The following is a 27,510-nucleotide window of genomic DNA, read 5'->3' on the forward strand; positions in this document are numbered from 1 at the left end:
CTTCTGCTTGTAGATGAGGGCGATGATGCCTTTCCTCATGGATTCACTCAGTGTACCTGCCAGAAGCATACTGACAATCACCTCCAGCAGGTCCTGCCGATCAAGTCCCATAGAGCAGAATAGAACTCAACCGGTAAGCTGTTGCTTCCGTGAGTTTTATTCGTTTGAAAGGACTTGACGGCCTTGGTCAGTTCATCCAGGGATAGCGGCTGGTCCAGCCTTTCCCATGTTCTGTCGTCTAGGATCTCTGTGATAGAGGACGGGAACGACTGGGAGACCCTGCTGTCAGTTGGCTTTGAGTCATACAGACTGGCATAGATTTGCTGATCCTCATGATGTCAGCCTGAGATGACATTACCAAGCCATCTTCTTCCTTCAGGTTGCTGAGCAGAATTTGTTGGGACAGATACTTAGAAAAGGTCTTGCTAGCAAGTTAACATTTTCATAGGACATGGCCAGTCAATGGGTCATTTAAAAGTAGTCTTAGGCACTAGAAAAGAGAGAACAAAAGAGAAAAGGAAAGAAAATGAGCATTCAGCATGCAATTGTGAAATGAATATTTTCAATAGTTAAGGTGGACCAGAACCTCAGCAGTTAAAGCCGAGTCAGAATTTATGGGTTGAAAAAGGATCCACAACAACTGTAGTCTCTACCTTGCAAAATAATTTCTATGCATGTTAGACTTAAGCTGATGAAGCTAAATTCTTGAAGGGAATTGCCAGTCAAGAAACCACATTCAAGAACCAAAAAGAGAAGACTCCAGACAGCCATGGAAAAAATATGCCAAAACACAAAACATTACATATCATGCCAAGCCTCAACTATTGAGAAGCTAAATATCACTCTCTGATGTTCAAATTAACCTTTTTAATTGCATTTCAAATTTGTGTTTGTCCTTTCTGCCAATATATTATTCCTGGACAAAAATGTTTTTACTTAGGTTCAATACTGATTACAAATCCCAATATTCACTGCAATTGAAGCACAGACTGCGGATGTGAAACCTTGGTTTGCTGGATAGCTCCTGGCGCATCACTGATGGTGAAGCACCTGGACACGCTGAAGTACCAGCAAGGAAGGGTGATTAATTGACCTACGTATGGAATATAGTTTGTGATAACCCCCACAAGGCCCAGAGAAAATCACTAATTAATCTCCCGATGGAGCTTGTTGAGTATGAGTTCCCTTGGTAACAGACAATGGCCTGCCCAGCTGGAACTGATCACCTGAGCCTTTGATATAACAGGCACCTGGGGGCTCTTGTGGCACAGTGGTAGTGTCCATGCCTCTGGGCCAGAAGACCTAGGCTCAAACTCACCAGTGAAGGATATGTCTCTCAACATGTCTGAACAAGTTGATTTAAAATAATTATAGATGGCCCTCTTCTGGCACAGTGAGAGTGTCCCTACCCCTTGACCAGGAGGACAGGTTCAAGTCCCATGGAAATAACTCTATAGAGGCTGGTATGCAGTCACCCTTCATTTACACATGGAGAGTCCTTGACATTGAGCCAGCACTCAGATTGGTCAGCTAGTGCACCCTGATTGGACCAGATTAACAGCCCCAATCAGGGGACTCCTATTCTGTGAGGTCCACCTGCCAGACCTCATTACAATCACCATACCCACCTACTCCACAGGTATGTAATAATATCTCTGAAAAGGTTGATTAGAAAATTTGTTAAATACATTTTTAAAATCACAGACATATATCCCCCTCCATTTTGATTTAGTCCATTTCCTCTCTCACTAACTGCCCACACCACCCCCGTCACCCTTGATGGTTTACATTGCCCATAAAGGGCTTTTGCTTGCAAATATGTAATTGGCGACATGGGCGATTGCGGATGGTGGTTAATTTTTTTTAAAGTCACAATGATGTGGTCATCATAAAGCCATTTGATTATGTGTGATAGCACTTCTGGATAGAAGGAGGTTATTAAAAAAAAGCAGACTCACAAGGGTCTTGTTTTGCAGTGGTAGTATGCCTACCTCTGAGCCAGGAGGCCTGGCTTTAAGTCCCACTTGCTCCAAAAGAATGTCATAACAGCTCTGAACAGATTGATTACAAAAAATTAATAATTAACCCATGAAGAGTTCATGTGGTACAGTTGTGGTGTATCTATGAATAGGTTGATTTAAAGATATAATTATATTATATTTACATATATATAAAACAGACTCAGTGTCTTTAATGGGTTTTGGATGTCAATATCTAACTGGCTGTAAGGGCGTTTTACTAAATGCTGGTTATAATTTTCCATCACTATTTTAAAACTAATAGAATTATGGTCACTAGCCACAAAGTGCTGCCCCACTGACACCTCAGTCTCTGCCCTGCCTTATTTCCCAAGAGTAGGTTAAGTTTTGCACCTTCTTTAGTCAGTAAATCCACATACTGAATCAGAAAATTTTCTTGTACACACTTAACAAATTCCTCTCCATCTATACCCTAAACACTATTGGCAGTCCCCTTGTATGTTTGGAAAGTTACAATCCCCTTCCATAACCACCCTGTTATTCTTACAGATAATTGAAATCTCCTTACAAGTTTCTTTCTCAATTTCCCGCTGACTATGGGGGGGGGGGGGGGGGGGGGGGAAGGGTCTATAATACAATCCTAATAAGGTGATCATCCCTTTCTCATTTCTCAGTTCCACCCAAATAAATAACTTCCCTGGGTGTATTTCCAGGAATATCCTCCCTCAGTGCAGCTGTAATGCTATCCCTTATCAAAAGGGCCACATCCCCTCCTCTCTTGCCTCCCTCCCTGTCCTTCCTATCGCATTTGTATCCTGGAACATTTAGTTGCCAGTCCTGTCTATCCCTGAGCCACATTTCTGTCATTACCATGATATCCCAGTCCCATGCTCCTAACCATGCCCTAAGTTTATCTGCCTTCCCTGTTAGGCCCCTTGCATTGAAATAAATGCAGTTTAATTTATCAGTCCTACCTTGTTCTCTGCTTTGTCCCTGACTGTTTGACTTGCTTCTTTTCTCAAATGTACCAGTCTCTGACTGATTGCTTTCCTCACTATCTCCCTGGGTCCCCCCACCACCACCCCCCCCCCCCCCACCTTACTTGTTTAAATCATAAATCCTCCTGAGCAGCTCAAGCAAATCTTCTTACCAGTATATTAGTCCCCTTTCAATTCAGATGCAATCGGTCCTTCTTGTACAGTTCGCTTGTACCGAGAAGAGATTTCAATGATCCAAAAATGTGACTCCTTCTCCCATACACCAGCTCCTCAGCCATGCATTCATCTACTCTATCCTCCTAATCCTACCCTAACTAGCTTATGCTCACCGAGAGTAATCCAGATATTACTACTTTCGAGGACCTCCTTTTTAAATTCCTGCCTAATTCTCTGTATTCTCCCTTCAGAATCTCATCCTTTTCCCTTCCAATGTTGTTGGTTCCAATGTGTACAATGACGTCCTGCTGGTCCCTCTCCCTCTGGAGAACATTCTGCACCCTCTCTGAGACATCCTTGATCCTGGCACCAGGGAAGCAACACACCATTCTGATTTTATGCTGCTGGCCACCAAAACATCTGTCTGTGCCTTGGACTAAAGAGTCCCCTAACACGACCGATCTCTTGGAACCCGATGTACCCCTCATTACGTTAGAGCCAGTCTCAATATCAGATACTTGACTGTTCATGCTACATTCCCCTGAGAATCCATCACCCTCTACATTTTTTAAAAACAGCACACTTGTTTGAGATGGGGATAGCCACAGAAGACTCCTGCACACCCTGTCTACCTCTCTTACCTTTCCTGGAGTTAACCCATCTATGTGACTGCATCTGCAACTTTTCTCCCTTCCTATAACTGCCATCCATCACACCCACTTGCTCCTGTAAATTCCTCATTGCCTCCAACTGTCACCTCCAATCGATCCATTTGATCTGAGAGGATTTGCAACTGAAGGCACTTATTGCAGATATAATCCTCAGTAACATGTAAACTCTCCCTAAACTCCCACGTCTGACTAGAAGAGCATATCACTTTACTAAGGGCCATTTTTGCTTCTTCCAATTACAGCCCCAGAAAATAGCACAGTCTTATTCCTCCACAAAACACTGCTCCAGGCAAGCTTAATGCTTATGGCTTATATTTTTACCTTTAATCAAGAGACATATCTCAATAAAACATATAATCAAGAAAGAACCAACTCTACTCACTATTGATTTACAACAAGACCATACTTAAAACTATTTACTTATCTGTTTCTGTGCTGTGACCTCTCCCAAACAAATTTCTTCAAGATCAGTTGTGAATTTCACTGTTTTTTAAGTTTTCCTAGACACACCACGATGTCCAGTGATACAGGAATTCAACAGCAAAAGGGAGTAACTGTGCAAGTTCACTGCTGTGTCAGTTAACAGTGTGGGTTTCTTTCACTCTCTCTCTCTCTCTCTCTCTCTCTACTTCACTGACTTGACCATGTGCTGCCTATTGTCTGTCCCTTTCCCTTTTAAAAGTGTCGTTGTTTTGACTTTTTTTTCCTCCAAAGTTCCAAAACAATGCAACAGTGTATTAAACAGTAATTGTTGCTTCTGCATTTCGAGGAAATCACCTCCAACACCTAAAATACTTCAAAAAAGGGCAGAAATTTTTCCCATTCTCCATCTTGGGTTACCCAATAAAAAGGGCCAGAGGGTTTTTTTTAATGCAGAGGGTTGTGTGTGTGGAACAAGCTATGAGAGGAAGGGTGGAGGCAGGTACAATTACAACATTTAAAAGGCATCTGGATGGATATATGAGAAGGAAGAGGTTAGAGGAATATAGGCCAAATGCTGGGAAATGGGATTAGGTCAGATTAGGATACTTGTAGGTGCAGACGATTTGCACTGAAGGGTCTTTTTCCATGCTGTATGTCTCTGTAACTCCATGTAGATCTTGGCGTAAACCTGCAATTCCAAAATTGGAGAGTAATACAAAACTTTGAAGCATTGTGAATTATGATGAGTTTTGTACAAAACTTCAAAAGGACTAAGATGACTTGTTGGAATGCGCAGGCAGGTTGCAGATAAAGCTCGATACAGAGAAATGTGAAATGATTCATTTTGGTTAGAAGAATATGGAGAGAAAATATAAAACAAATAGCTCCAGGGATGAGAAACTCTAATTGTTAGGATAGATTGGAGAACTTATGACAGTTATCCTTGGAGAAAAAAGGCAGAGAGGAGAATTATTTCAGGTTTCAAAATCATGAGGGGTCTAGGCAGAGTAGGTAGAAAGAAACTGTTCCTGCTTGTAAAACAATTGAGACTGAGAGGGCACAGATTTAAAGAAATTTGCAAAAAAAAACCAAATGTGATGTAAGCCAAACATTTTACACAAATGGTATAGTTAGGATCTGGAAGACACTGCTTTAAAGCATGGAGGAGGCAGTTTCAATCAAAAAGGAATAAGAGCAGTCTGAAAAGGACAAGTATGCAGGGTCATGGGGAGTAGGTGGTAGAATGTGAATTGCTCATTCAGAAAGCTGTTGCAGATATAGTAAGCAAAAAGGCCTCCTTCTACTCTGAAACAAGTCTATTGTTCCATGCTTGATTATGCTTTTAGGTCTCTTAATGCTTCTAACACTGTTGGGCACCAATTTCTCTTCTGTAATTACTATGAATCACTCTCCATGTTAAAATAACTGGATAAATACAAGTTGTTTTTGCTGTTATATCCGTTGAGTGACTATCCATTTTGATAGCATCACAGGATCAGTACTGCAAAATACTAGAGATGATAGCTATCTGAAATAAAATCTGTAAAATGCTGAAAATGCTCAGCAAGTTAGGCAATATCTGTGAAGAAAACCAGCATGTGACATTTTGTACATGAACTCTTCATTTTAAACCTGCAAAGGCCATTTCATTGTTTTGAATCCTCACCACTATCAGTTATTACATAATCACTCATTCAAAAATGCACTCATCACAAGACAGCCAAATTACTTTGTCTATCCCTCGGGCTAACTACCTCATCAATATAAATTCCAGCCAAGAATTCAATTCAAATAGCTGTGTGTCTTATTCTTCTGTACCTGAGGCAAGTGTTTTACTACCTGTACAATTGGGGCTTTCCCACATCTCAAAGGACTGATGGTAAAGTGTGCTAGAAATCTTGAACAGTTTTGAATCTCATCCAGACAGATGTGTCAAAATTGTCTGTTCTCAGATGATTGTTGTGACTGATAAATGAAATGAGTCTGTGAATTTCAATCTGACCTTCATACTAATGTAAGTAAACAGTACAAATGATTTTAAAATTTAGCTTCGACAAAACATAAAATATACAATCAAATGGTGTGATGTAGTCAAATTCAAATAAGGCTAACCAGTAAAAAAAAACTGAAATTTTAATGTTCGTGATCTTAGGACATAATTGCTATTTTCTCAGCAGTTTTTCCAATACTATCAAAGTGAGAAATCTAAGTTGGCAATACCTAAAAAGCATGGTACTGACACTAATTTAGGTGGCACATGATGGTAACATAACATGGAATATTCTGGAGAATTTGCATGGTTCCACACAGTAACCTTATCGAGCTAAATGCAGTCATGTGCAGATTTTTCAATATTCAACCTCATAATTACAATCAGACACCTATAAACGATTACACATTGCAAGCCATTTAATTGACCATCTTGAATGACTGAATTTGAGGCTATAATTACTGGAATATTCTGTAATTGAAGTAAATAGCTAAGTAGCTTATGCAAGAACAGCTATTATTATTTTTCACAGCCACGGTGCACATTTACACAAATTTATAAATTATTCAACGGCATAATGGTACATGTTAATATTTGAGCTATTCAAATACATACCTAGTTGCTTTTTTTTTGGTTGAGTATTAAATGACTGCTGCAGTCAAATTACAAATAATAAACTTGTTTCCCCTGCTTCGTTTTCATCCCTTTAAACCCACAATTCCAGACTGTGGAAAGAATATAAATGCACTCCACTGCAGCTCTTCCCAGAACAGCAGTCAGTTTTTCCTAATAGAACTGATTGTCATAGTCATGCAGCAGTCATACTGAAACTAGCACCAGCTAATAGCATGGACTTGAACATCTGTTTTTGTGTTTAAAGAGGCAATATATTTAATGAGCTGATTTATAATCCCTCAGCATTATAAAAGGATGTATTTGCAAGTCTCCAGTTACCAAATTAAACTGCTGATGAGAAATTAGCTCAGAGCAGCCGTTTTGCATGGAACTTTCCCTTAAGTAAATGGGGTCTACTGTTCCTGGCAAATGCTTTCCATTTGTGGATGCAGATCATTAGAAATCAACATTAAAAAATAGCTGAATTTAGTCTTAATCACACCATGCATGCCAAGGCGTAAAGTATGGTAACAAGAATAGTTGAGAAACAGAAGTAACATTTCAGATATCTCTCTTTGTAAGATTTAAGACAGTAAAGAAATATCCTGTAAATAATTTTATTATTTTGCCACATAAATAGAAATCAGAACGTGTCAATCTCATGCCCAGATGCCTGTAGTTATTTGGGGTTTCCTACAGAATGGGGTGATGAATGACATTCAAACTTTATAATAGCATGAAGCTGGTGCTCTGAAGAATACTCTGCTCAAAGTTTGTTCAAAGCTTTGCACAGTTTATTGGAATGAGTAAACTCAGCTACAAACTGGTAAATCTACACAGCAAAATGAATAACTATTGTCATGCCCCAGTATATTTGAACTTGCAGCCAATACTTGTGAATTTTACAACTATTAAATTGGTGGTGCAAATCACATGGCCTTTGGTATTTGAACTACAAAGTATTTCTCAATTGAATACTTAATTAAATATGGATATTCAAAGCCTTCTGGGGAATTGATACGTTCCTTTCCTTAAGGATGGATCAACACAAAAGAACGACAGCTGGCCAGTCTCTTGGTTACATCTTGGACAAATGGGAGCATCAACACTAAATGTGCATAAAAGGATGTAAATGGATCCTTCATTTTAAATCACTTCAATTTTTAAAGTTTAAATTCATCTCACAAACTTCAGGCTCATAAGAAAAAGATCAAGTTTTACTTGCATCATAACCTAATCAATGTCTATGAATCAAGAAGGTGAAACATTGCATTATTTTGCAGTAGTGAGAAATTTATAACCTTCTTTGTTGTTAAACTCACAAAAGCTTGATGCCAAGTAGCATCAAACCATCACATCTTCACCTTCAATGGCATTACCATCTCTGAATTGCCCATTATCAACATCTTGGATTACCAGTGATAAGAAATTGAACTGGATTAGCCATATAAATACTGTGGCTATGAGAACAGGTCAAAGGCTAGGAATCCTGCAGTGAGTAACTCACCTCTTGACTCCAAAAATCCTGCCTCTGCCATCTTAAAGGCACAAGTCAGTCATATGTTAGAATACTGTCTACTTGCCTGGATGAGTGCAGCTCAGGTACACTCAAGAAGCTTGAGGACAAAGTAGCCCACTTGATTGTCATCACTTCTGCACACATTCACTCCCTCCACATCAAAATTCAGTAGCTGTGATGTGTACCATTTACAAGATGCATCATAAAAAAATCATCAAGGTTGTGTAGTCGGTATCTTTCAAACCCACGAACATTTCTATGAGAAGGAAAAGGACAGTAGATACAAATCAACATCATAACATGTAAGTTCTCCTCAAGCCGCACACCATCCTGACTTGAAAATATATTCTTTTTCCTTCAGTGTTGCTGGGACAAATCCTGAAACTCCCTCCTTAAAATTATTTGAGGTTCACTGATACCAATATGTGTGTTACACTATGTGTTTGAACAGATTCATTAAAATATCTTAGCACAAGAATCCATGTTCATCCACAATGCCTGCTGCAGCAGCCAAGAGCATAGCACAAGAAAAGGGGCCAAAGAAAGTGGCAACCAAGTAAGTTGTCAAAGGTGAGAGGAAGTGCAAGAAATGCTGGAAGGGGAGCGGCAATATTGGCATCTGCAAAGTGCTGAATGCAGGTTGACCTTGACACTGGCATCCATGTGTTATTAACAACATAAACCAATATATAGGTCGGGGGTTTGGGGTGGGGAGGGGATCCACTCACAAAATCAATAGATGGATATCCTGCCACCCAAACACCTGCCCTGGACTGTCTGACAGGGTGGGGATGTTTTGAATACCCAGCCTTGTGCCCATTGAGGCCAATAAGTAGCCAACCACCCCAATAATTTACTAAAAAAGGAGGAAGCACACATTTGCTGGAAGTCCAGCAATAATACAGGACTACTTGCACATCAAGCAGTGGAAATACAGATATTAGACAGGGTTCAGTGATCCCACACGTACACTATAAGCTTTAAGTGCTGCAGTTCTGCCACATGCTTTTGTGAACAGTGTTGGATAATTAATGAACTAACTAGAGGTAAAAGCTTTTCAAATATCTCTATCCTCAACAATGGGGGAGCTCGGCACATTATTGCAAAACAAAGGATAAAATGCCATGTAGTGACCATCTCCGACACAAGAGAGTTAAACAATCTCATCTTGTCATTAAGTGGCATTGACAAAGCTATTACTTTCTTTGGGTTACCACTGACAAGAACTGAACTGGTCAAGCCATGTTATAACTGCAAGAGCAGGTCAGAAGCTTGGAACTATTACGATTAATTTGGATTTTGACTTTGCAATATCTCCCTACCATCTACAAGACACGAGTCAGGAGTGTGGTCCACATAGTTGGATAGGTGTAGCTCTAACACTCCAGAAGCTTGACATCGTAGAGGACAAAACACTCAGCACGTTTATCAGTCCATCCACTACCTTAAATCTCTCTACCACTGATGCACAGAGGTAGCAATACATCCCATCTGCAAGATGCACTGCAGCAACTTACCAAGGGTCCTCTGCTAACAACTTCTAAAACTGCAACCAACATCATTTAGAAAGACAAGGACAACAGATATGTGGAAATACCACCACCCATAAGATTCTCTCCAACCGACACACCGACCGAACTTAGAACTACATCAGTTTCCTTCACTGACACTGGAGCACCATCCTGGAATTCACTTCCTAATTGCACTGTGTGTAGACCTAAACCACATAGATTACAGGGTTCAAGAAGGTGCCTTCTCAAGGGCTATAAGGAATGAAAAAAAAATGCTGCTTAACCATTAACAAAAAGAAATATCAAATGTAATTATCATTGTATAAATTGCATTATTTAAACTCTGACAAAATAACCACACATAAAAAAGAAAATAAAATAACTATGCAGCCTTTTGAATATTGCTGTCACAACTGTTAACAGTACACTGCTCAGGATGTAATTGTTCACCTTTTCTGCTTTCTTTTCAGGTTATAACACCATTAAAAATAACCGGGCTACCATACTACTGTCAGCCTTCCTCTTTTCATAGAAATGCCAAGGATGTTATGCAGCAAGTAAGGACTGTTTCATTTTATTTTGTGTTTTAAAGACTGGGGAATGCAAGTTCTTTAAACTTGCATGGCTGCAGTTTTGAAAGCAAATACCTGTCACCTATTGCAGGCATTGTTTAACTAACTGCTCAGACAAGCAGAAATTGGAGTTTTAGTTGGAGGTGAATTTGAGGCTGAGAGGGTTTACTGATGAAGCTTTTGCTGGCAACAAGAAGTTGGTTGGTCTATGGACTAGGGACCAATAATTAATGACAGAGTTATCTGCCTGCCAATAACTGTGTGATTGGCTCTTAGTAACTGAACAGCTTAGAACTGGGAACAAGTTACTGAGAGAGAGAAATGATCAGTACTTCCCCAGTACAGGAGTGTTCTTTCCGTTTTCTGTAGTGAATGTAAAAGGTATAATTAGTAATTTTGCTAATGACACGAGAATAGTGGTGTATGGGATGATTGCCTTATTAGCTGGGGCTTAGAATATAGAAGCCAGGAAGTCTTGTTACAACTTTACAAAACATTAGTTAGGCCACAGGTGGAACACTGTGTGCAGCTCTAGTTGCCATATGAGTGGAAGGATGTGATTGCATTGGGGAGGGTGCAAAGGAGAATCATTAGGTGCTGCCTATAGAAAGTCTTAGTTATGAGGAAAGACTGGATAGGCTGGGTTTATTTTCCTTGGAGCAAATGGGGCTGAGAGGGGAATCTGCTTGAGGTACACAAAATTATAAGAGGCATAGACAAGGCAGATTATGAGAATCTTTTACCCTTAGCAGACCAGAGAGGATAAATTTAAGGTGAGGAGTAAATGATTTAGAGGAAATCTGAGGAAAGGTTTCTTTCACTGAGTGAATGGGAGAAATATGGAACATGCTGCCTGAGACAGTGTGGAGGCAGGTACTTCCACAAAATTTAAGAAGCATCTGAAATTCCAGGGCACAGTAGGCTGTGGACTACATTAAATGGGATTAGTATGGTTTGATATTTGTTGATTGGCACAGACATGGTGGGCTGAAGGGCCTATTTCCACTCTTTATGACTCTATGATTATGACTGAAAAGTACTGTAAATCTGCACAAAACCAGCAACATTTGTGTATGCTGCAATTTTTGACTGTTAAATCAGAAACTTTTTGTAAGGGAACCAACCACCTTGTGTCATACACCACCCAATGGAAGCAATCAGAGAAAGATGACTGAAGCAAAGTGCTGGCCATTAGAAGAGTCAAAAGGATGAACAAACAATAGCCAATAACCTAACAAACCCATCAATCTGGGAACAAAGTTTACCGAACTGTCTTTCTGCACTTCTCCCTCAACTCAAACTATATCACCCTCACACAAAACAAAAAACCAAAAGAACTGCAGATGCTGGAATTCTGAAGCAAAAACATAAGTTGCTGAAAAATCTCAGCAGGTCTGGCAGCATCAGTGAAGAGAAATCAGAGTCAACGTTTCAGGTCCAGTGACCCTTCCTCAGAACTCAGACCTTCAGAACTATTTCACCGTGTCTCTTTATCTGTCTGTGTGTGTATAAGGGGAGTTTATAAGGGGGTTTGAGTTTTAATTAGTGATATTATATCCTGACAGTTTATAACTGTATCTGTAGCTAGAGCCTTATTTACTTGAAATAAATAGTAATTTTTATTTGAGAAGGTTAAACTTTATTCCCTGAGTTCCAGCTTTGGGTAAAAGACTGGGGAATGGGATGATACTGACAAACCAATGGCTAGTAGCCCTAAATTACAGACGTGCCCATCTTCATTCTCACCCCCAACATGAGATGAAAATTCAACATATATTTTCAAAATGATATGCAAGTGAAGCCTATAGCCATTAATAGAAGATATCTAAGAGTTTTCTTTGTCATATTTGATCAGGTAATCAGATTTTTTTGTGTTGTCGTATTTACGATATGCTGAAAAATGTAATTGATACTTCAGGTCCTGGATGTAGCTGCAAATAATGGTTCAGGGGTTAGGCAACTTTTAACTTTATTCCAAAATTTGAATTGTGTAAATCCCTGTAAGAAATATTAATTTCAAAATTTTAAGCACATGTAATTTTAGAAATCTAGAAATTATTCGTACTTATGCCACATGTAATATCGAGACAGGTCAGTTAAATAATCTCTCATGCTGAGCATTGACCTGCGTAGCTATAATTTTTAAAAGTGCATTCTCATCAAAACTCTTGCCCTAATCTATTTACAGAAAAATATTGACTGAAATGCATGACTCAGGAATGATAAAGATACAACAATTGACATTTTGGATTATCAGTGACATTCATTGGATTTAGATCCAAATAGTAGCGAATAACGTAATTTGATGAAAAGTTGTTAATTACTAACAACTCAGAGTTACATGTAATTTTGTCACAATGCATTCCATAAATGAGAAAGGGAATAATATAAATTATAGTGGCAATAAATCTTAAAAACACAGTTTACAGCATTTGTTGTTCTCCCCATTGCACTTGCTCAATGTTTCAAGCAGTGTAGGTTTGTGCTGTGATTTCATCTCAGGAACAAGATTCCTGTTATTGTATTTTTATTCACTACATGTGGAATTGCAAAAGTGGTTGGGGTGGGTGGTTGTGGGGGAGACAATTGCAGAGATATGGGGGAAGACCAGGAGATTGGAATTAATTGCATAGTTCTTTCACAAACCTGGCACAGGCACAATGCACTGACCGGCCTCCTTGTGTGATACATGACTCTCATAAGAAGTACATTTTATACCTTCAAAATTGAAGTCATAGAAGAAATTGAAGCAAAACCTCAGTTCATATCCACAGTTCACAGTTCAGAGTGAGACTGACTCACATCTCTCATTACTGGGGAATGGAATCTCAGACTAAATGAGGAAATGGTTAATAAAAATCCAATTCTGTATTGTAGCATTTTTCCATAATAATTAATTCTTAATGTACCTATTTCTAGCTCTTCATAACAAAACTTGATCAGTATTATAAATGGCAGTGTTCCTGGTTGAAATAAATTCAACCTGTCTTAGAAACTAAAGTTCTACATCTATCATTCATATATTTTGAAATTTTTCTGGGAGTCCTCTTAAAAAAAAAGGACAGTGCTTACTAGGCACTGTGACAAGAACCTGCCAGTGGAGTCGTCTAACATGGCAAAGCCATTGAGCTGTAGCTACCACATGGTGTTAGCTAACTGGGGGATTCTCCCATGTTTACTGCTTACCATCAGAATATTAGAAGGATTTTCCAGTCAATAATTAACCTCATGAGTGCACCTTCCATGGCCATCAAGTCGTGGAATTGGCCTTGAATCTGGAATTTCTAGCTTACAGGCAGATATGTTCCCTAGAATGACACAGGTCTTCCTGTTTGAAAACTCATTGTACAATCACATCTGATTAATAACATTGAAATGTTATAAAATGGAGCATGAAAAATCATAAGTATCTGTATTGATGCTTTCAAATTTTAGTGGTTTATTTGTTTTATTTGAAACATGTTTATGGAGTTTATTCAAAATAGGATAAGTTATTTGAAATATCACTAAAGTTGCCAGGATCAAAAACACTACTTGTCTTGCTGCTTTACTTTGACAATTTTCTCATTTTTGAATGTTTGCTCACAATTAATACTGTCAGAAAGGATTTTGAGGTTATGGCTGATGAGATGCCTTCCACTACTGACACATCTGCAGCCTCACTGACCAAGTTGGGAGGCACTGGTTCACCACGAAGAGAGAGATGTTGATTCAAAATAATGGTAATCTCTGAAAAAAATTAACATGGCCACAGCCTCCTGGTCGTGGTCTAAGTGAGATATGGGACGTGTTGTGGGAGACCCAGTGGTTGCAATGGTGGGTCAGCAACGATCACTGGTATGAATTGGGGGTGTCCTACACTGAATGAAGAGCAACCCTTATCTTTCCCAAAATGAACCTCCGATGGTTGTTTGACTGTGGTCTAGTTTGATGTTTCTTTCCAGAACTGCAGACAAGAAATCCCTATTGGCATGGGATTGCCGAACTGCCCTCAGATTGACTATTTGATGTCTGCCTCCTGTCTCCAAATGTGACTTGCTTCTAAAATACAGTCCAATATTGTGATAGCAAAGTCAAATTGCATCTTCTCCCTTCTGTAACAAGAAAGATTTGACAAATACTTTCTTAAAATACTGTACAATACTTTTTTTTTAAAAATCACATTGCTATGAAAGGAGGTCTATGAAATTCAAAGCAGAAGCAGTTATGATTTTTCATGTAGATTTCAAGTTTTGTAACCTCATGTTATTCTAATCATAAGTAAAATATTACATGGAGAGAAGTCTGACACATCCGGAAGCTTTTCTAGGGTTTCTGTGGTTCGTCTGCTAAAGTTAAATTGGGAAAATGGAAGCACGCCTGTGGAAATTTGTGCTAATATTGATTAAATTTAGTTTACAATATTTTATAAGTAGAATGTACCTTTTTTTCTGGAGAAATAAATTATTTGTACTACTGTTCTCTCAGCCAACAGCTTTTAGTAGCCATGGAAACTCAGTTCATTTGGGGTCATGGTCTAAGAAGAACACAAGTGTTATTGAATGTAAATGTATTGGATTCTGCAGAAGGAAAACGTTCATGAAGTCTTTTGTAAGGTTACATTATCAAAAGGTTGATTACCATCCTATGACCTGTGACTAAATATCTGTGAAATCTTTTGAAACCCAATTTCGTTATCAAGCAGGCTATCCATTCGAACTTAATAAATATGCTCAGAAGAAACGACAGTGGATTTTTGTTGAAAGACAAAGAGACTCCCTGGTGAACAAAACAAAAAAAGATGAAATGGAAAACCATTGTCAAAAATGCTTGGGAGGAGTCAGTCTACAACAGATCTTCTATCTCACACCAAATTTTCAACAAATGTTAGTTCAATGATATAGTGTGGAGCCTGTGGCATGAAACCTTTCTGAGGACTGACTTCAGTCATCATAACTGCTAGTCAAAAATGATACATTATTTCACTTGAACACAACTTCATTCTCAGAAAACTTTCATTGCTGAACTGCATGGTCAGAGATAAAATTAAAACTATTTCAGTGTCAAATTATTTTCCAGCTGACTGTAATTTTGAGGTAAATGCTACCACATCTGCATCATAAACTACAATGCTCCTCTCTAAATTTTTGTTTTTAAAAATAACTTGTCACATAATCATTATTTATGAATCCCATAAATATATTTATATTTTAAGTTCCTTTTAAAAGACAGTTAGATAAGTACATGAATAAGCAATATTTGGAGGGATATGGGCCACGTGCAGACAGATGGGACTAGTAAAGTTTGGGATTATGGTCAGCATGGATGATTGGACCAAAGGAACTGTTTCTGTCTGACTCAATGACTCTAAATGTAAAGACAATGGCAGTCAGGAGATTCTTTTTAGCTTTTGGTATACTACAAAAATTAAAATTTCTGTTAACTTACTGAGGCTGCCCAAATTCATTTATTTGAGGGATTTTAAAACCTCTGATGAGTATGACTCCAAAATTCCAAAATTATTACTATTAGAAATGACAAGAAAGGCTTTACACACTTTGAGTCTAAATAGCCTGTTTACTTTATAATTAAAAATTTATACAAATTACCTTATGCCTTGTTTGTTTTTTTCAGAAACTATACACAACGTACTTCTTCAATAACATAATTAAGTATTAAAATTAGAATTAGAAGTAGGTTTATTATCACATGTACTCAAGTACAGGGATACTTGAGTACAGTGAAAGGTGTACAAAGTCGCAGTTTCCAGTGCCATCCTAGGTACAAAGATACCAGGTACAAAATCTAATGTATAAATTGAAAAGTCAAAAAAAGCTAAAAGATCAGCGTTGCAGTCCTTATAAAGTTGGGTACAAAGATACCAGATACAAAATCTTAGGTATAACTGACAAAAATAAATAAAGGTAAAAGTTCCGCATTAACAAGTTCCATCCTGAAGATGCATTTCTCTGGGATCAGCTACAGAAATAGATAAATCCAGTAGAAAACAGACGGTGGGTTCTGGTCAAAGATCAGACCTCAATTGCAGTTCAGAGGTCCGATACAGAGGTAGAAAACATGTCTTGTATGAAATACTGTCAAGTGCTGGTGTGTGGGGGGTGGGGATACAAATTTAATTTTAATACACAAAATTCCGATGGGTTGGGTTTGCATCAAACGTTGAAAAGTTAAACACGAACCCTGACTCTTAAGTAAATAATACACTTTGAACTTTATTCAGGGAGGAAAAGGGACTTGGAAATGTAAATATTTTAACGATGCTGGTTGCCGCTGATTCAGCTTTTCGGGTTTAACTCCGAGCAGGTTTTCTAAGCCTTGGGAAATCTAGCAGCTAAATTGAGACGAGGACATTTCAGGGAGAAACTAAGAGCACAGCTGTGGCCAGAAAGAAGGAGCGGGAATGTTTCTCCTCACCGTCTCAAGGTGCACGCTCCGAGACAAAATTCCCCATGTTCGTGAAACGGATCAAACCCAACCAATATTACTGCTCTGAACTTCTCTCTGCTTGGCTGGAAACTAAGTCTGTCAATCAGGCTAATATCCAGGTGGTGGACCACTCAGGGCAAAATAGTGCATACTGTGGACTTAAAAGCCACACCGAGGCGTTGTTTCAGTTCTCAGTACTAAGTAATTTAAAAATAAGTTTTTCACTTTTTAGTTTAGAAATTATGACCAGTAGAGTCAATCTATGAATACTATGCCGGCACTATACCGTCTGTTCATGAAGGAAAACTGAGAATAAACACATCGAATTTTCAGTGACTAATTTTTAGTCTCAGAATAATTGCTTTAAAATTGCGAAGTTTAGAACTGATTTTAGAACTCGGACCATGTATGAGATTTTAACTTTTTCAAAACACATTTCCTGAGTTAAAACCCGACCCTACAATTCAACATTGCATAATTCTGCTCTGCATTTTATTCTTTTATTCATTCTTATACTTCAGAGAAAGCAAATTACAGTAACAAAGCGAAAATTATTATATAAATTCTAGTTGCTCGTCAATTCCATTTTAGGTTTGTTGGAAAAAATGTATATTTTAATAAAAAAACGTATTTCAAGAAAGCTTCTCTGTGTGCACCTAACTCGAAATCCAACGAGGACAAATTATTCAATCCAGTTTTAGTTAATTTGTAATTTATATTTCTTTGGTGTATTACGTTTCAAGGAACAAGACAGTGCCATCTAGTGTCTGTTCATGAAGGAAAACTGAGAATAAACACATCGAATTTTCAGTGACTAATTTTTAGGTTTTAGAAATTTGAAAAGACAAAAATGATGTTTGGACCATCACAAACATGTAAAACTTCTGTAAAGAAGTACTAGTAGAGAATAATGGTAGCCTTTGAAAAGATAATGTTACTGTTAGCGTGACAATGTAAACCAAAACCAACTTGTAACTATTCAAACTTGCTAATGACACAAAATAGGGGGAGTGGCAGAATTATAGAATGCAGCAAAATGCTCTCGGAAGAATGTGGGTTAACTATGTAGACATATGGCTGATGAAATTCAGACTGCTAAGTGTGCGTCAAAATAATTTCAGACAGTGAATGGAATTGAATTAGCAGAGGGGAGGCTGTGGGAGGGAGCTTGGGAATAATAGTAAACATGCCATTTTCAACATTTAGGTAATGTAATGAAGTAATTTAAAAGTGAGAGAAATACATTTCCAGAGCTATATTAAGATTTTACAATACATTGTTTAGACTTAGAATACTGTGTTCAATGCTACAACAATGATATGTGTGACAAATGTACAATTTTGAAGCCAACGTTCAGATGAACCTTTTCCCTAATTAAAAAAAAATTGGAAAGAAATGGTTTTGACTTTACAAAACGGGAACATCTTTTGATTAAGATTCACACTAGCTATTCATGGTGGTTCTGCAATATTATATTTTAACTTTAGATGTTTTAGGCACTTGTGAAATGAGAGCTTTATGAGTTGGAAGCATTTGCTACTGAAGAGCACCAAAGATCCTCTGGAAGATTCTTAGGAGTATTACTCTTTAGGAGTATTACTGAAAGAATTCGCATTAAAAAAATTGAATGAAATAATCACATCTAAACAGCCACTTGGGCAAGAAAGTTAACCTTATTGTGAAGGTTGTAACTTTGGACACAAGTAAAGTTGGAAAGCCAACTGTCCTTTTTGCTGCGCATTCTCAATGTTCATGTATTTTTAACTGCTGCCTTTTCATTTTAGTATCAACTATTGATGTTTCATTTTTAAATGTAAAAATAAACACTAATTTTTAAGAAAACTAAGTCCAATGTGTAAAATTTGCAAGTTTGAGTCAATGAGATACCGTTGGAATCCTAGAAATTCCTTTTGGAAGTATTGCTGCAAAACATGATAATTTTTCATTCTTAGCTACTTAAGGGGCACAGTGCTAGATCAAGACATCCACTGCTTTTTTTATAGGAAGCCAGAAAAACATGAACAATAGAATGGGTAAGCCATCTAGCCATTCAGGCCTGCTTATTCTTTCAACATTTCAAAGCTGATCTTCTACCTGAAGTCTAGTAACTGCTAAAAGGGAAAAGAGTGGGCCATAAAAAGTTGCAGAAGAGTCAGATACAGAAGAGTCATATTTCAATTCAAATGTAAAGAGAATGAGCTTTGAAAAAAGATTAGAGAAGTTTAGCTTTACAGTCTGAAAAGAAAATGTTTCAGTCAGGGGAGCACAATGAAGATATTAAATGTTATCAAAAAGGTAAAACAAAAATTTAACTAAGCCATGTAAAAGTAAATTAATATTTGTTTTAAGAACTGGTAAAACAGAAAATATGTTCCAAAAAATTGATGTTTGGAAGAATTTATCAAATATGTTAACTTGAGCAACAGTATTAAAAATATTTAGCTTCTAATGAATTGTTGTGATGGGTGAAACATTACCCCCCCAGTTGAATTCTTATTGTTTTAACTATCATTTCTAGTTGGTCGATGATACTTTTTCTATTCTTAAATTACATCATAAACAATCAAAGTAATGCAGCACATTGAGGGTTCCGATCATGGTGTTGAGGGAATTTACTGGCAATAAAACTCAAGAACATCAGCGCACAGTTAACTTAGTGCTTTGGGGAAATGATTCACATGAGAAGGAAATAGTGACGGCCTGGAAAGGGAATGAATTGGGTGTTGGGATTATGTGGGATTGTCTGTAAGAAGAATCTTTCTCATTGATTTCTATTGGAGACAGTGATGAACTTGAATTTTGAGGACAGGGTGAGCATGAAGAATCCGTTGGAAGATGGTCTGATAGTGAACAGCAGTTTTCCCTTTGTTGCTACAAAATGGATTAATAAAAAAGAATAGAAAATGGGAACAGGATTTAGCTATTTTGTCCTTTGGGTCTGCCCTGCCTTCAATATAATCATGGCCGATCATCCAATTCAGCACCTGTTCTGACTTTCTATCTCTTTCTCTCTCCTTTTGATCCTTTTAGCTCTAATATGGATATATGATTTATTTGTGAAAACTTTCAATGTTTTGGACTCCACTGCTTTCTGTGGCAAAGAATTCCACAGGCTCATTACTCCCTGGGTAAAGAAACTTCTCCTAATCCCAGTCCTAAATTGCCTTAGTTTGTGACCACTGGCTCTGGACTCCTCCGTCACTTTTTGTGTTCACCCTGTTGAATCTTGTTAGAATTTTACATGTTTCAATTAGATCCTCTTCATTCTTTGAAATTCCAGTGACTATTTCCTAAACAATTCAGTCTCTCTTCATACATCAGCCCTGCCATCCCAGCAATCAGTCTGGTGAACTTTAAGTGGGAATAAAACTAAAATATTGCGGATACTAAATAAAAATTACCAAAATAAAAACAAGAAAGAGTGCAGAAACTCAGTACATCAACAATATCTGCAGACAGAAGCACCAATAAATCTAATGTAATATCATTCTTTGGGGCTCAGTACTGCTGCATCACAGTGCTAGGACCTGGTTCAATTCCCACCTCAGGCAACTGTGTGGAGCTTGCAGATTCTCCCTGTGTCTGTGTGGATTTCCTCCCACAATCCAAAGATGTACAGGTCAGGTGAATTGGCTATGCTAAATTGCCCATGTTAGGTGCATTTGTCATGGGTAAATGTGGGGAGGTGGGTTACTCTTTGGAGGGTTGGTGTGGATTTGTTGGGTTGAGGGGCCTGTTTCCATAGTGTAGGTGATTTAAGAACCATAGAGAGTTGGAAAATTATGCTTTTTTATGCTATTAACAAAGGGGGAGGAGGAAACTGGTGGTGTGGGTGCACATCGTAAAAGGCCAAGGAAGCGCTAATGATAGATAAATTGTATAGATGCCGATGAGTGGTAAGGGTAAGTTTGATTCGTAGAAAATAGATCGGTTCTGCTGAAAACAATTCAATTCAAACAAAACAAGGCATTCACAGTGATGGATTAATGAGAAACCCCGTTCTCGTGAATGATTGAAAGTGTTCTGATTAAGTCACCTGTCGAAAAGTTCATTCTGTTTTCTCCCGCAAATGCTGCCACACCTGCTGAGGTTCGCCAGTGCATTCTGTTTTGTTTCCGATCATCCGCATCTGCAGTTCTTTGTTTTATTAAATTCAATTAAGCTTCGAACTTGGTCATGAAAGAACAGGATCTGGACAAACCCAATTTTCTAACCTGGACATTTGTTCTTCATTGGAACCAATCAGTAGGCCATCTCTTTTCATCCTCCTATTATTGGAAGGGGCTTCTGTTAAAAGACCAATCATCGACGAGATGGTCTTCAGTCCCTCGACCAATGGAAAGCCAGCACACCTATCTGCGAGCTGATCAATCACAGCGACTGCATTCAATCCCTGCCGTAATACTGGCGAATCAGCGAGCGGGGAAAGAAACATTGGACCAATCAAGCAGCAAGAGATGTTTGCCTGGCGCAACGTTGACGAATCAGATTGCGGGTTGTGGTTGCTAGTGTTGGCCAATCGGAGGCGCGCTCGATCTCCAGCTCGAGCTGAACGAGTTCGGTCCGGCGATAGGAAAAAGCGGCGGGGGAGGAGGAAATTGAAAACTGCCGTTACAAACCTGCTGAAAGCAAGAGGAAAACCTGCAGGAAAGTAATCAGACAAGGGGCGTTCACCTCATAAAATTTAACTTCAGGTCTTTTGCAGGGCTCAAAGTTGTTGGAGATTATGTTTCTTTTAAAACATGTTGGATGTACCCATGTAAATCTGTATCTACGTGTGTGGTGAGAACGCCTCTGGTCTCGCGCCACTGTCACGGAAAAGTTCAAACTTTGCTAAATGCAGCTCTTCCAGTTGGGGAATAAATTGAATATATTCAAGTAAAGTTTGAAAGCTACTTCAGTTATGAGTTGAAACTTTAAAATGGTTTTCAGCTTTGGGGATTTTATCCCGTCTCCGCATTGTTGACAACAGCCAACAACCATTCAAGTGATAATCAAGTTTGCTTTTTATATTTAAAAAAAAACAGACCGTTGGAGTTAATTATCAACCAGGTACTGCAAGCGGCTGGTTGGAAGTTCAGAGGGATTCATTATTGCTGTCTGGAGTTTCCTCGCTGTGTCTGTGTTGGAAAGTAACCACGAAATAAGGATAGCGAGGATTGGGAAGAAAACGCCTCCATTTGTTTACACCTCTGCTTTCTCCTCCCAGGAGTGAAGGCGGCCTGTTGGAACAGAGTGACGCTGTTCCCATCAAGGAAATCCGGACTTTGGGAAGAGAGACTGATCCGATCCGATCCGAGCCCTCTGTAAGAAAGCGGCAATCATTAGCAGGCGGCAAGAGATTAGAACAAACCCGACCCTCCTCCCTAGGGCAACCAGCCAAAAAACAAAACAACTCAGCCAGCGGCTCGGAAGAGACCTTCGTACAGTTTAATATATTCATACATTGCAAATATGTTAGTATAAATGCCAAAGCGTATCGATTGATAGAGAGCGAATTGATTACACGAATCGAGGCGATCAACAGATGATGGGAGACGCGAGTTGTGGGCTGGTCGATGCTCAGGTCATCACTGGATTACTCGTTGATTTTGATCGCTATTCAGAGGTGATTTGTACTCCAAAGACTGGAAGCAAGGGCCCGCAAACGCTGATCGGTGATTCCAGCAGCAGGAAAAGACCGCACTCTGGGGCTACCAGCTATGAACTAATTGTAAACCCAGCCACATCTGTAATCAATCATCCGAAGGATCGATGCCAAAGGAGAGCCCGGCAGGGACCGACAGGGAGCCTTCTTCACTCGAGAGGAATCAATGAGCAAGCATTGATCCAGCGTTCGAATCCCTCCCATAATCAGTCGATCGGAATTGCCAAAGAAATCGGGACTACGGACTATACAATCAATAACCAAAGGGAAATGAAGCAAGGGCCTTGTTTGAAAGGTATTATCGATAACCAGATTGAAAATCGAAGTGATGAAATTAATGCATTGATCATGGGACCGAAAACGGGAGTATTCCGAAGAACAGTTGGATTTGCTAGTGCGAGAAGAAACTTTAATTTGTTTGGATGTTTTGGTCGATTGTGGACGTTAGTACTGTTTCACATCCACGTGCTACAGACCCTGGCTCAAGGTAAGATGAGGTGCAACATTTCAGGAGCCTAACTCCTGCCAGCGGGGACAAATTATGTTTGAGTTTTGTTTATACAAATCTTCGAAGGGATATGAAGGAGAGATTAGAGTGTAGCATTTGTACTGTGCATTGATGTGGTAGCTTTAAGTGCCGACTCAAAAATGCAACCATATTTACAACTGTCATATGGTTGCTTTGCAACATGCTTGTTAATCAAATGGCCCTTTGCAAGCTGCATAGTGCGCAAAGGGTTACATTTGAAACGTTTGAATATTGTGTATGCTATCAGTTTTCACAGCTTTACTTTCCAAGCTGACTTTGCAGCATTAAGGAACAATTATCCATTGGTGAGTGAATTAATGAGACTGCGTCCGTTTTGATTTTTCCTTCTTTTGCCATGGGAACAAACTAAAGAATTGAAATACTATCGGCCAGTATAAATTAGTACTTTTATACCAGTTTCACTTTCCATCACAGAATTGCAACGCGAAGTTGAAGCCTAATGTACTTTATCAAACCGAAATTATCTCTGTCTCCTTGTTCTGTCGCTTTCCATATTGCATTATGGATTATTGTTATTTGACACACAAGCTTGCTTTTTTTCATAATATAAGTAAACTCTGATAGCTAACTGACAAGATAATACAAATAACCATTTTTTTGTACTGTTTTCCATGCGTTCGAGAAAGTATTCGAAACGCGGTTTTTACCCAGTAAATGAACTGATGGTTGTACTCGTTATGATGGGATGCTGAAGTTATTTTGCTTGAGGGGTGCGCCATCATAATTTATAAACATATCAATACTGCGTTTATTCAACTGCCGATGTCCTCAATTAGGGGTATGTAAGAATTTGTATTAACTCTGAATAAGGGTCACGAGTGCAACATAAAAGCCCTTATGTTTAAACGTATAAAAGCTGTCACCTTTTTAAGGTTGGAGTAGATTTCTTAATCTAACTTTTTTCTCTGAGTAGCATCCATATTTATATTCAGTTTCATACACCTATTTACAATTAATCCTTTTTAAACAACTTATTCTCCACATTTCCCTTTATAGAATAGTTTATAGTGAGAGGATTTTCAAACTGATTAGCACCTGACAGGCCACGATGTTATGGCTTCTTTCAGAGCAGCAAACCTTTTTTAATATATATCAATTGATAGGTAGTTATTCCTATAGGGCAGGATAGTTTTATGAGCTACTATTGAGTGCACAGAGGAGGACCACTCATACCTGCTGGACATGAAGGTCCCACTGGATGTCAACCTGGAATTGAGAGTTGGGGCTTCATTGTCTCACTTGATGGGATTATCTCAAGCAGTGCTAAAGCACTGTACCTTCTAATTCTGAGTTGGGAATGGTATCACTAAACTGAAGGCTCAAACCAGACTTGTTACTATTAAAGGAAAATTGATTATGAGAAAATATAGATTTTCAGTACTACCTTATTCAAAATACACTGCAGTTAAAAATTCAGCTTGTAATTTTGTAGTAATTATTTTTGATTGTAAATCCCAAATGGGAATGAGATTAGTCACATGTCATCTTGGGTTTCAACAAAAAAAGTTCTAATTAATCTGGACATTTTGGTAATCTCAAATGTAAAGATTGAGAGAAAATAACAGCAAATAGTTGAGCCATCAAGCCAGTGCCTTTTTTTTTAAACCAAACTTCTTCCTTAGTGCTTGTGCACACGGTTGGAATATTGCCCATTGTTAGTTCATGATAAGTGATCAACTATGAAGTTATAAGTCCGTTAACCTTTATATGGAAGTTAAAGCACTAAAATCATGATCGTGACAGAGATGCACTTGGCAAGCATGAATTTGTAATAAAGTACTTTAATATTCAAATAGGTTTGAGAGACAAAATGTTCATATACTTAATATAAATCACAGGAATTAGGAGCAGTAGTAGATCAGTCAGTGCATTGAGCTTGGCTGATCATTCAGTAAGATCATGGTTGATCTGGATGTTGTCTCAATTCCAGATTCCCTTGTACTGCTGATAACATTTGACTTCCTTCTTCGCAATAATTTACTTACTCTCTCTCCCACTGCCATTTTTAGGGGATGAGGGTTCTGATAAGTTATGTTCCTCTGAAAGAAGAACGTTCTCCTCATCTGTCTTAAATTGAAGACCTCTTATGTTGAAACTCTATCCCCTTGTTCTCGTCTGTCCATGACAAGAGGAAAGCACTTAATCGATCTGAAGAAGTCCTCTCCGGGCCTTATGTCTTTGTCTTATTCTTCTGAACTACATTGGAAACAGACCAGTCTGTCCAACCTTTACTCAAAATATCTGGGATTGCAGATGGAGGATGGGTGTTAGTTGAGTGAACCTTCTCAGAACTGCCAACACATTTTGTAACCTTCCTGAACGAAGGAAACCAAAATGTACTCCCTTCTCCAGATATGCTCTTATCAATACCCTATACATTTGTGGCAGAATATCCTTACTTTTATGTTTGCCTTGCAGTAATGTCAACCATCCATTTGCCTCCCTAACCACTTGCTGTAACTGTAAACTAATGTTTTATGATTCATGTATCACAAAACTCAGATCCCTCTCTCATAAGTCTGCAGTTTGCCTTTCTATTGAAATAACATGCTGTTTTTCTATTCATCCTTCCCAAATGGGAAAGTTAATGTTTTCCACATAATGCTCCATATGTCAATTTTTTTTGCTCACCGACTGAACCTATTTGTATCCCATTCCAGTTGCCTTATGTACTTGTCACTAAGTCTTTTCCTATCTTCCTTTGTTAAATTTGCTGATGAGTTGTACATTAAGTTCCTTCATCAAAGTAATTGTGCTCGTGGAGGCCCCACACTAATTAGATTAGATTACTTAGTGTGGAAACAGGCCCTTCGGCCCAACAAGTCCACACCGCCCCGCTGAAGCGCAACCCACCCATACCCCTACATTTACTCCTTACCTAACACTATGCGCAATTTAGCATGGCCAATTTACCTGACCTGCACATCTTTGGACTGTGGGAGGAAACCGGAGCAGCCAGAGGAAACCCACGCTGACACGGGGAGAACGTGCAAACTCCACACAGTCAGTTGCCTGAGGCGGGAATTGAACCCGGATCTCTGGCGCAGTGAGGCAGCAGTGCTAACCACTGTACCACCGTGCTGCCCACAAACAATAATCTTTTATTCTGTCCAATCTTTTGACTTGCCATTTATCTTGGTAGAATTATATATTTTTTTTGGATTTTATACAAATTTTACACATTTGGGTTGAGTGCAGGGTGCGTTCTTCCCTTTGATCCTTTGTCACCGGAAAGTACCTTTTCCGAGTGTTTTGAATAATCTTCTTAAATGTGGGGTATTGTATCTAATTTTGCACTGCCACCTAAATATCCCATTCACTTGAGCTAACGTTTTTCTCGTGGTCATAATTGACTTTCTTTAAGCTTATAATGTTTTTAGGTTTACTCTCCTCCCTCAAACTGAATGTGATATTGAGTTATATTATAGTTACTGTTACCTTGGGATGTCTTTAGTATGAAGTCCATTAATAAGTGTGGCTTACTGTACATTGCCTATTCTGGTCTAAACTTGCTCACTTACTTAGGTCTAGAATTTAGTGACCTGAGAAACTATAATCTCATGAATTCATCACCCTTTACCTTTGCCAAACCAATTTGTTGAATTTATATATTGATTAATATCACCCATGATTATTGACATATCTTTCCAACTAGCTCCTTTTTTTTAAATGTTTATCATCTTGCAGTATGTCTCAGTATTCACTACCAGATCATATCTATATATTAAGGCTGTATTGAAACAATTTAGCTCTGAGGTTTTAAATTAAGGGGATAAAGGGCAGGGAATGGTTGTCGTCTTATTGGATTTTTAGAGGGAAAAAAACAAACATGAATTTATAGGTGTTTGTGATTTGGCTGTTGCAATGTTAGAAGTCTGAAATAAAAATAAAGTGCTGAAGAAATTCAGCAGGTTTGGCAGCAGCTTTGGGTAGAGGAACAGCTTTCATGTTTCAAGACCAATATGACTCTTAGGTCCTAAAGAGCATTGCATTTGTCCACCTCTTCAGTTCCTGAGGAGTATTGAATTTTCATTTATATAACATAGACAGATCAATGGACAAACTTGAGTAATTATTTTGTGTTCCTCCAAAAATAAATGTTGGCCAGGGCACCAGGAGAGTGTTTTTGCATTTAAAGGCACTGTGGGATCTCTTCTGACCTGAATAAACAAATGGGACTTCATTTTGATATTTCATCTGAAAAAATCATATTTTAACTATTATACTGAATTGTTAACTCAGATTATGTGCAGAAATTCTGCAGTGGGCCTTGAATTTGAATTATTTGGTTCATAAATGGTAACAAATAATCTGTCTTTTGACTTTCTGAATCATAGAATCCCTACAGTGTGGAAACAGACCATTCGGCCCATCCACACATATCGTGCAAAAAGCATACCACCCCATCCCTGTAACCATGCACTTCCCATAGCTAATCCACCTAATTTACACA

General features: G+C 38.5%; 2 protein-coding genes across 4 annotated transcripts in view; one reads left to right on the forward strand and one right to left on the reverse strand.

The window, feature by feature from the left end:
- The window catches only part of card11 (caspase recruitment domain family, member 11), a 369,647-nt gene extending 348,340 nt beyond the window's left edge, over positions 1–21,307 (reverse strand). The window contains exons 1-2 of the mRNA XM_072559295.1: positions 20,897–21,307; positions 8,416–8,607 (exon numbers count right to left, since the gene is read on the reverse strand). Coding sequence (XP_072415396.1) covers positions 8,416–8,495 — 80 coding nt within the window. The 5' untranslated portion in view covers positions 8,496–8,607; positions 20,897–21,307. The remainder of the gene's footprint in view (positions 1–8,415; positions 8,608–20,896) is intronic.
- A 53-nt stretch (positions 21,308–21,360) lies between these two features.
- The window catches only part of sdk1a (sidekick cell adhesion molecule 1a), a 903,166-nt gene continuing 897,016 nt past the window's right edge, over positions 21,361–27,510 (forward strand). The window contains exon 1 of one of the 3 annotated variants that reach the window (XM_072559294.1): positions 21,361–22,994. In XM_072559294.1, the coding sequence (XP_072415395.1) occupies positions 22,388–22,994 (607 nt within the window). In that variant the 5' untranslated portion in view covers positions 21,361–22,387. The remainder of the gene's footprint in view (positions 22,995–27,510) is intronic. The other 2 variants (XM_072559292.1, XM_072559293.1) reach the window with 2 other exon arrangements.

The sequence above is a fragment of the Chiloscyllium punctatum genome, chromosome 40, assembly GCF_047496795.1.
Source record: "Chiloscyllium punctatum isolate Juve2018m chromosome 40, sChiPun1.3, whole genome shotgun sequence".
In the NCBI taxonomy this organism is placed as follows: Eukaryota; Metazoa; Chordata; class Chondrichthyes; order Orectolobiformes; family Hemiscylliidae; genus Chiloscyllium; species Chiloscyllium punctatum.